Source organism: Stegostoma tigrinum, chromosome 47 (assembly GCF_030684315.1).
Source record: "Stegostoma tigrinum isolate sSteTig4 chromosome 47, sSteTig4.hap1, whole genome shotgun sequence".
Taxonomy (NCBI): domain Eukaryota; kingdom Metazoa; phylum Chordata; class Chondrichthyes; order Orectolobiformes; family Stegostomatidae; genus Stegostoma; species Stegostoma tigrinum.
The window spans coordinates 4,685,778-4,695,893 of record NC_081400.1 but is presented as its reverse complement, the minus strand read 5'-3'; the positions used below and the strand labels follow the sequence as shown (position 1 = coordinate 4,695,893).

The window sequence follows — 10,116 nt, the reverse complement described above, 5'->3', positions numbered from 1 at the left end:
AGCACAGACTGGTCGGGCCGAAGGGTCTGTTTCCACGCTGCAGGACGCTATGACTGACATTAAATTTGAAAGGGAGCAACAATTTTAAACGCAGCCTTTGAAATGTGGTGGTTCTCGCAATTCTGTCCTGATCAGATCAGGATCGTGATGAGAATAACAAATTTCAGAAGTAACATCAACATTGTATAAATTGGTTACATCCTTTGAAATTGGGCATTAGAATATAGAACAATGTTGCACTGAAAATGATGGCAAATTAATCCCTCCTGCCCGCCCTTGTCCATATCCCTTCATTCCTCGCATATCCATGTGCTTATCCAAAAGACCCTTAAATGCCCCTAATGTATCTTCCTCCACCACCATCCCTGGCAGCGCATTCCACCCTCTGTGTAAAAAGAAAATGTGCCCCTCACAACTCCTTTGAACTTTCCCTCTCTCGCCTTAAATGCATGCTCGCAGGTTTTAGGCATTTCAACCCTGGGGTAAAGATTCCGACCACCAACCCTATCCATGCACCTCGTAATTTTATTGACTTCTATCAAGTCTCCTCTCAGTCCTCAGAGAAAACGAGCTGAATTTTTCTGCTTTCTCCTTAGAGCTCACGCCCTCCAACCCAGGCAGCAAACCTCTCCCACACCCTCTCCACTTCCTTCCTGGAATGTGGCGACCAGAACTGAACACAATACTCTTAACAGGAGGCCTAAGCAAAGTCTTAGAAAGCTGCAACATGGCATCCTGGCTCTTGAACTCAAATCCCTGACCAAGCATGAAACACACCTTCTTTAACCCCATATCTGCTTGCATGGACTCTACTCTATTCATCAGGACAGGAATGCCCAATGGCAAAGAGAGCAACAGTTGATACCACAAGAGAAATAAGTGTCTTGGTGTTTCTCACACAGTGTGGCACCGTGGCTCAGCTGTTAGCACTGCTGCATCACGGCGCCAGGGACACGGGTTCGATCCCACCCTCGGGCGACTGTCTTTGCGGAGTTTGCATTCTCCCAGTGTCTGCATGGGTTTCCTCCGGGTGCTCCGGTTTCCACCCACAGTCCAAAGAAGTGCAGATTAGGGTGGATTGGCCGTGCTAAATTGTCCCGTAGTGCCCAGGGATGTGCGGGTTAGGGTGGGATTGGCCGTGCTAAATTGTCCCGTAGTGCCCAGGGATGTACGGGTTAGGGTGGATTGGCCGTGCTAAATTGTCCCCTAGTGCCCAGGGATGTGCGGGTTGGGGTGGATTGGCCGTGCCCAGGGATGTGCAGGTTAGGGTGGATTGGCCGTGCTAAATTGTCCCGTAGTGTCCGGGGATGTGCGGGTTAGGGTGGATTGGCCGTGCTAAATTGTCCCGTCGTGCCCAGGGATGTGCGGGTTAGGGTGGGTTGGCCGTGCTAAATTGTCCCGCAGTGCCCAGGGATGTGCAGGTGAGGGTGGATTGGCCGTGCTAAATTGTCCCGTAGTGCCGAGGGATGTGTGGGTGAGGGTGGATTGGCCGTGCTAAATTGTCCCGCAGTGCCCAGGGATGTGCGGGTTAGGGTGGATTGGCCGTGCTAAATTGTCCCGTAGTGCCGAGGGATGTGCGGGTTAGGGTGGGTTGGCCGTGCTAAATTGTCCCGTAGTGCCCAGGGATGTGCAGGTTCTGCGGGGGAATGGGTCTTGGTGGGACCCTCTGAGGTTCGGTGTGGAATTGCTGGGCCGAACAGCCTGTTGCCAAGCTGCAGGGATTCTATAAAAATGCTGGGAATCTTGCCTCTGCCCCAGTGAAGGCGGGGGGCGGTGGGAGGGGGCAGAGTAGTAAGTCTCAGCAGTAACATTAACACCCCCCACCCACCCCGCAATCTTTCTCTGTCCCTTCCTCCCCAAATCCTCTCGGAATGCAGATCCCTAGACCGTGATTGCACTGAGCTTCCTTAAACCTCCAGGGACCAGCAAGTAATCTGGGAAAGGGGTGGGGGGTGCTCTGTGGGAGCCCCCTGGAGTAGCATTTTGCCCTCAGGCTTTAACAGTGATGTGAAGGCAACCCTGTGGAGGTCAGGGACTGCGCAGAATGGAGGCCATTCGGCCCCATGCATTACTGGGATCCCACCTTGCCAAACTAATTCCGATCCCCTTGAATTCACAGCTGTTCCCATCCAGGAAGGAGGCTCCCTTGGAGTCAGAAAACCGGGAAAGCCATGAACCAGTCGGGGCTCGTGGCCGGGATGTTGTAAGGAGCAACGACTCGCATTGCTGTAGCGCCCGCAGTGAACACAGGGGGTTTGCACACCCTGAGAGGGGGGTGCGGTTGGTGGGAATCGAGTGCAGGAAGGAGGTCCCAGAGCTAGATTCCCGGGCGGTGTAGGCGAGGGAGGGAGGTTTCCCATCCGGAATTCCAGAGGGAGGCGGCTCCCTGGCGGAGTTGCCGAGATGGAGGCCAGGCCTCCTGAGGCTGGAGGTCACGGTGCCAAGCCGCGAAGTTTGTCGGTGTTCTCCGTGAGGTCCGGGCCACGCGGGCCGAAGGGGTCAGCCGTGCCCCGCAAGCTTAGCCTCCAGGATCCGGGCGAGGGCAGCAGCCCCGAGGTGCCCAGGCCCCAAGGGGGGCATCGGCGTGCGGCCAGCGCTGGCGCCCGTTTCTTCTGGAAGGTTCTAGAGGCCGGAGGCAGGCGCAAGGGCGAAGGGGGCAAAGGGACGGCCCAGGGCGGGCAGGAGGAAGGGGCGAAGGTGGAGGGGGGGAAGGGTCGACAGAGAGGTGTAGGGGCCGAAGTCAAGGGGAAAGCGAGGGACCACAGCGGGCAGACGGGGGTCAAAAGTGAGAGCAGGAAGGAGGGGCAGATGGGCAGTGGGGGCAAGAGCGTAGGGGTTAAGGAAAGCCGGAGAGGCGAAAGTAAGGAGAAGGGGACGGGTGTGGGGGGTAATAACCAGGTCAGGGGGGAGGACTCGGGGCAACAGGACGGTGTCTGGTCACCTCCTGGGAGGACCTGGTCGGTGCTGCAGAAGATCCAATCGTTCGAGGAGATGGTGAGGCGGAGGTGCAGCTGGAAGGAGGAGGCTCGGTGCCTGCCTTCGGCCTCGGACGTAGGCCTTAGCGACACAGCGGGCGGCCTGGGCCCAGGCTCAGGCTCAGACTCAGACTCGGGCCCAGTCTCCAGCTCAGGGTCAGTCCCAGGCCTAGGCCCAGGTGGCAGACAGCATTCCCGGCATTCGGAAGGGCTGAGGGAGCTTGGCTGTCCCCTTCCGCTCGGTGAGGGAGAGTCCCAGGACACGACAGTATCCCTCGGGCTGACAGCGTCGAGCCCCCTCAGTGAGTCCCCACAATGCGAGGTGGTCATTTCTCCATTCCTCAGCTCTGATGACGAGGCCTCACTCTCTGACAGCTCAGCGGTCAACAGCAACAGTGATGTGGTCCTTCTGGACAAGAGTTACTCCATCAGGTAAGCTCCATTCCGCCAAATGCCCCGACCACCTGCCTTTGTACCCCTCCATTCTATCTATCTCAGGCTTGAACATACATCACTGGGCCAGAGATCAGGAGACACACCTTCTCCCAGAGGGTACTAAGGGAGCGCGCGCTGTCGGAGGATCAGCGCTGAGGGAGCAGGCGCTGTCGGAGGGCCAGTGCTGGGGAGCGGGCTCTGTCGAAGGGTCAGTGTTGAGGGAGCGGGCGCTGTCGAAGGGTCAGCGCTGAGGGAGCAGGCGCTGTCGGAGGGTCAGTGCTGGGGAGCGGGCTCTGTCGAAGGGTCAGTGCTGACGGAGCGGGCGCTGTCGGAGGGTCAGTGCTGAGGGAGCGGGCACTGTCGGAGGGTCAGTGCTGAGGGAGCGGGCACTGTCGGAGGGTCAGCGCTGAGGGAGCGAATGCTGTTAGAGGGTCAGTGCTGAGGGAGCAGGCGCTGTCGGAGGGTCAGCGCTGAGGGAGTGGGCGCTGTCGGAAGGTCAGCGCTGAGGGAGCGGGCTCTGTCGGAGGGTCAGTGCTGAGGGAGCGGGCGCTGTCGGAGGGTCAGCGCTGAGGGAGCGGGCGCTGTCAGAGGGTCAGCGCTGAGGGAGCGGGCGCTGTCAGAGGGTCACTGCTGTAGGAGCGGGCTCTGTCGGAGGGTCAGGGCTGAGGGAGCGGGCACTGACAGAGGGTCAGTGCTGAGGGAGCGGGTGCTGTCGGAGGGTCAGTGCTGAGGGAGCGGGTGCTGTCGGAGGGTCAGCGCCGAGGGAGCGGGCACTGTCGGAGGGTCAGCGCTGAGGGAGCGGGCTCTGTCGGAGGGTCAGTGCTGAGGGAGCGGACGTTGTCGGAGGGTCAGTGCTGAGGGAGCGGGCTATGTCGGAGGGTCAGTGCTGAGGGAGCGGGCGCTGTAGGAGGGTCAGTGCTGAGGGAGCAGGCTCTGTCGGAGGGTCAGGGCTGAGGGTGCGGGCGCTGTCGGAGGGTCAGGGCTGAGGGAGCGGGCGCTGTCGGAGGGTCAGTGCTGAGGGAGCGGGCGCTGTCGGAGGGTCAGTGCTGAGGGAGCGGGCGCTGTAGGACGATCAGGGCTGAGGGAGCGGGTGCTGTCGGAGGGTCAGCGCCGAGGGAGCGGGCACTGTCGGAGGGTCAGCGCTGAGGGAGCGGGCTCTGTCGGAGGGTCAGTGCTGAGGGAGCGGACGTTGTCGGAGGGTCAGTGCTGAGGGAGCGGGCTATGTCGGAGGGTCAGTGCTGAGGGAGCGGGCGCTGTCGGAGGGTCAGTGCTGAGGGAGCAGGCTCTGTCGGAGGGTCAGGGCTGAGGGTGCGGGCGCTGTCGGAGGGTCAGGGCTGAGGGAGCGGGCGCTGTCGGAGGGTCAGTGCTGAGGGAGCGGGCGCTGTCGGAGGGTCAGTGCTGAGGGAGCGGGCGCAGTCGGAGGGTCAGTGCTGAGGGAGCGGGCGCTGTAGGACGGTCAGGGCTGAGGGTGCGGGCGCTGTCGGAGGGTCAGTGCTGAGGGAGTGGGCACTGTCGGAGGGTCAGTGCTGAGGGAGCGGGCACTGTCGGAGGGTCAGTGCTGAGGGAGCGGGCACTGTACTGTCACTGGCAACAGTTAATGTGGACTGTCACAGGCAGCTTTACTCTGTATCTAACCCCGTGCTGTCCCTGGGAGTGTTTGAAGTCGGGGACAGTGTAGAGGAAGCTTTACTCTGTATCTAATGCGTGCTGTCCCTGTCCTGGGAGTGTTTGATGGGGACAGTGTAGAGAAAGTTTTACTCTGTATCTAACCCCGTGCTGTCCCTGGGGAGTGTTGGATGGGGGGAGCAGTGTAGAGCGAGCTTTACTCTGTATCTAAACCCATGCTGTCCCTGGGAGTGTTTGATCGGGGTGACAGTGTGGAGGGAGCTTTACTCTGTATCTAACCCCATGCTGTCCCTGGGAGTGTTTGATGGGAGGAAATAGTGTAGAGAAAGCTTTGCCCTGTATCTAACCCCATGCTGTCCCTGTCCTGGGAGTGTTTGATGGGAGGAAACAGTGTAGAGGGAGTTTTACCCTGTATATATCCCCGTGCCGTCCCTGTCCTGGAGTGTTTGATGGGAGGAAACAGTGTAGAGGAGCTTTACCCTGTATATAACCCTGTGCTGTCCCTGTCCTGGGAGTGTTTGCTGACAGAGTGTAAGTCTGGTGGTCAGGGAGGATTTGGAGAATGCTGAATCTCTCTCCCTCTCTCTCTGTGGCTAGTCTGGCTGAACTCAGAGACTGCGGGATAGAGTTGAGGGAGGATGGGCAGAAGGGCGAGCAGTGGAATCACTCAGCCTCCCTCCGCTCCAACCTGTCCTCAATGTCAGTGGTCTCACTCATTCCCAACGACGAACTGGAGAGACTCTTGTCTGAGGTCAAGGGGCTGGAAGAGGAATCGATCCAGGTAGGTCCTGAGTCATGGTACACAGCGGGGCGGGGGGGTTGCAGAAATCTCAGAAGGGTGTAGGGGGATGGAGGGGGTGACAGAGATAGGGAGGGGGTGTAGGGGGATGGAGGGGGTGACAGAGATAGGGAGGGGGTGTAGGGGGCTACAGGGGGTGACAGAGATAGGGAGGGGATGTAGGGGGATGGAGGGGGTGACAGAGATAGGGAGGGGGTGTAGGGGAATGGAGGGGGTGGCAGAGATAGGGAGGGGGTGTAGGGGGATGGAGGGGGTGACAGAGATAGGGAGGGGGTGTAGGGGGATGGAGGGGGTGACAGAGATAGGGAGGGGGTGTAGGGGGATGGAGGGGGTGACAGAGATAGGGAGGGGGTGTAGGGGGATGGAGGGAGTGACAGAGATAGGGAGGGGGTGGAGGGGGATGGAGGGGGTGAAAGAGATAGGGAGGGGGTGTAGGGGGTGACAGAGATAGGGAGGGGGTGTAGGGGGCTACAGGGGGTGACAGAGATAGGGAGGGGGTGTAGGGGAATGGAGGGGGGTGACAGAGATAGGGAGGGGGTTGTAGGGGGATGGAGGGGGTGAAAGAGATAGGGAGGGGGTGTAGGGGACTGGAGGGGGGTGACAGAGATAGAGAGGGGGTGTAGGGGGCTACAGGGGTGTGACAGAGATAGGGAGGGGGTGTAGGGGGTGACAGAGATAGGGAGGGGTTGTAGGGGGCTACAGGGGGTGACAGAGATAGGGAGGGGGTGTAGGGGGATGGGGGGGTGACAGAGATAGGGAGGGGGTGTAGGGGACTGGAGGGGGTGACAGAGATAGGGAGGGGGTGTAGGGGGCTACAGGGGGTGACAGAGATAGGGAGGGGATGTAGGGGGATGGGGGGGTGACAGAGATAGGGAGAGGGTGTAGGGGGTGACAGGGATAGGGAGGGGGTGTAGGGGGATGGAGGGGGTGACAGAGATAGGGAGGGGGTGTAGGGGAATGGAGGGGGTGACAGAGATAGGGAGGGGGTGTAGGGGGATGGAGGGGGTGACAGAGATAGGGAGGGGGTGTAGGGGAATAGAGGGGGTGACAGAGATAGGGAGGGGGTGTAGGGGAATGGAGGGGGTGACAGAGATAGGGAGGGGGTGTAGGGGAATGGAGGGGGTGACAGAGATAGGGAGGGGGTGTAGGGGGCTACAGGGGGTGACAGAGATAGGGAGGGGGTGTAGGGGGTGACAGAGATAGGGAGGGGTTGTAGGGGGCTACAGGGGGTGACAGAGATAGGGAGGGGGTGTAGGGGGTGACAGAGATAGGGAGGGGTTGTCGGGGGCTACAGGGAGTGACAGAGATAGGGAGGGGGTGTAGGGGGCTACAGGGGGTGACAGAGATAGGGAGGGGGTGTAGGGGGCTACGGGGGTGACAGAGATAGGGAGGGGGTGTAGGGGGCTACGGGGGTGACAGAGATAGGGAGGGGGTTAGGGGTGACAGAGATAGGGAGGGGGTGTCGGGAGCTGGAGGAGGAGGCAGAGATAGGGAGGGGGAGTTGCGGGATGGAGGGGGTGACGGAGATAGGGAGGGGGTGTAGGGGGCTACAGGGGGTGACGGAGGATAGGGAGGGGGTGACAGAGATAGGCAGGGGGTGTAGGGGGATGGAGGGCGTGACAATGACAGGGAGGGGGTGACTGAGATAGGGAGGTGGTGTAGGGGGCTACAGGGGGTGACAGAGATAGGGAGGGGGTGTAGGGGGCTGGAGGGGGTGACAGAGATAGGGAGGGGGTGTAGGGGGCTGGAGGGGGTGACAGAGATAGGGAGGTGGTGTATGGGGCTACAGGGGGTGACAGAGATAGGGAGGGGGTGTAGGGGGCTGGAGGGGGTGACAGAGATAGGGAGGGGGTGTAGGGGGCTGGAGGGGGTGACAGAGATAGGGAGGGGGTGTAGGGGGCTACGGGGGTGACAGAGATAGGGAGGGGGTGTAGGGGGCTACGGGGGTGACAGAGATCTGAACGTCTGTCACCTTCTCCAGCCCCTACAACTCCCCCCCCCCAATCTTTGGTTGTGAAGGTGAGGTGGGGGGGGGGGCGGTCTAATGCCTCGTGTGTTTCCCTCTCAGTGTCCTGAGGATGTTCGGGTGGTGGTGCTCCATAAGGATGAGGGCACAGGCCTCGGATTCAGCATCGCCGGTGGGCAGGACCACACCAACAGGATGGTGACCGTAAGTCCCTCAGCGCTGACCCACCGACAGCGCCCGCTCAGTTGGCGCCGATCATCCGATGGCGCCCTCCCCCTCAGCACTGTCTCTCTGACAGTGCCCGCTCCCTCGGAGCCGACCCTCCGACGGCGCCCGCTCCCTCGGCGCCGACCCTCCGACGGCGCCCGCTCCCTCAGCAATTTTATTTTTTGCCTCGTCCCTAGTTGCCCCCCCTCGAGAAGGTGGTGGCATGCTGCTTCTTTCTTCTTTCAGGACTGCTTCTGTCCCCCGACCCGCCCCTCAGCGTCGTCCTGTCTAGGATTTTGACCCTGAGAGGACGGTGAGTCGAGGTAGGGGCTTGGAGCAGGCCTGCAGGGGCCTGGCGCTCCCACCCATCTGCTGCCCCTTGCTCTTCCAAGGGGTTAGAGGCTATAGGTTTGGAAGGTGCTGTCTAAGGAGCCTTGGGGAGACGGTACACACTGCTGCGGCCAAGTTTGGTGAGGGGGGGGGTGGAGGTGGTAGTGGGCGTGGCGCCAACCCAAGCCAGGGGGGCAGGGGAGGCTGCTTTCGCCCTGGATGGCATCGAGCTTCTCAGAGCTGCCACCCCCACTGATCACGGAGCTTTAGGCCTGGGGATTGGGGGTGCAGTGGTGAGCTGCCTTCCTTCAGCGTGGAGCCTGTTGGGGGTGGGGGAGGGCACCATTTTTTTCCCAGCTTCACCCCTGACCTCCTGCCCACCCCGCACCCCCCCCCCCCCCCCCACACCCCCACCCACCACCACAATCTCTCCTGCAGGTTCACAAAGTCTTTCCGAACGGCCTGGCCGCTCAGGAGGGGACCATCGAGCGAGGGGATGAGGTCCTTTCCATTAACGGGAACCTCCTGAAGGACATCAGCCACAGTGAGGCCCTGTCTCACCTCCACAAAGTCAGGCCTTCCAAGCAGGCTATCGTCGTGATCCGCAAGGTGCCCGAGTCGGAGAGAGCCACCCCGTGTAGGGAGAGGTCCACGGCCAGATGCCACTGGCCGGCAGCGATGTGCCAGGTACCACCACCGTGAGTCTGTTTTGAGTCTTGCTGTGTGCGTTTCCCTCTCCTTCAGTTGGGGGGGGAGGTCTGGACCAACGCCACCGTCTGGCGCAGTGCTCTGCTTCTGTCACGGGGCATGTGGGCATACGCCCCCGCCCCCCCCCCCCCCCGCCACAGTCATTGCCCACCTCCTTACTTGCCCCTTGAAAACCCCGCCTCAAGTTCTCTGGCAGTTGACCATCAACGCTGTGGCGCGATGGTGGGGCCAGGGGTCTGGAGTCACGTGTAGGCCCAGGCGGGGTAGGGGCTGAGGGACGGGGAGAAATGTCTTCACACAGAGAGGGGGTTTGGGCCGGGTCTGGAGTCACGTGTAGGCCCAGATGGGGTTTGGACTGAGATGGGTGGAAATGTCTTCATCCAGAGAGGGGTTTGGGGAGGGTCTGGAGTCACGTGTAGGCCCAGATGGGGTAAGGACTGAGGTGGGTGGAAATATCTTCACCTAGAGAGTTGGGGGGTGGGGGAGCCAAGAGAAAACAGTTGAGGACAAGTGTTGGATGTTTTCAAGAATAGTTTTTTAGGGATCAAAGTGTACATTGGGGAGGGAGAAAGCTAGAAATTCAGCCATGATTGTTATTGAATGGTAGCTCAACGGCCGAATTGGCCTACACTTTTTTTTCTATGTGTCTATGCCCCTTGAGGGGGTATCTCGGTCAGAGTAAGACTGACAAGGGAGCTAAGAGGGCTCGGCGGGGAAATGGAGTTGGGACCACAGTCAAATCAGCACGAGCTCATGCAATGATGGGACAGCATTGATGGGCCAAATAGCCTGCTGCTGCAAGTCAATATGCTTGCTTGAGAAGGTGATGTTGAGCCGGTTTCTGAAGGATGGGATAATGAAATGTTGCTGCGGGTCTGCCATTGTAAGTAGGCCAGACAGGGAAAGGGGTTAGATTTGCATCCCTGAATGGATTTGGCTTTCCATCCATCTATCCATGTCTTGATAGATCAAAAAAACCCTTCCTGATCAAATCTTAGGATCCCATTTCGCTACTTCTTCCCCATTTCTGTCCTGTGGTGTTTTTGCATGAATTCTCATGCCACAGAAAG

At 60.1% G+C, this 10,116-nt stretch overlaps 1 protein-coding gene across 2 annotated transcripts; it reads left to right on the top strand.

The window, feature by feature from the left end:
- The first annotated feature begins 2,937 nt into the window (after positions 1–2,937).
- On the top strand, positions 2,938–9,105 carry LOC125449713 (pro-interleukin-16-like). 2 transcript variants are annotated; one of them, XM_059643053.1, is made up of 4 exons: positions 2,938–3,407; positions 5,634–5,817; positions 7,904–8,005; positions 8,777–9,105. In XM_059643053.1, exons 1-4 carry the CDS (start codon positions 2,992–2,994, stop codon positions 9,038–9,040), a joined length of 966 nt encoding a protein of 321 aa, XP_059499036.1. In that variant the 5' UTR covers positions 2,938–2,991; the 3' UTR covers positions 9,041–9,105. The 2 variants fall into 2 exon arrangements, with proteins under 2 accessions (XP_059499036.1, XP_059499037.1); XM_059643054.1 differs by lacking the exon at positions 7,904–8,005.
- The last annotated feature ends 1,011 nt before the right edge of the window (positions 9,106–10,116 follow it).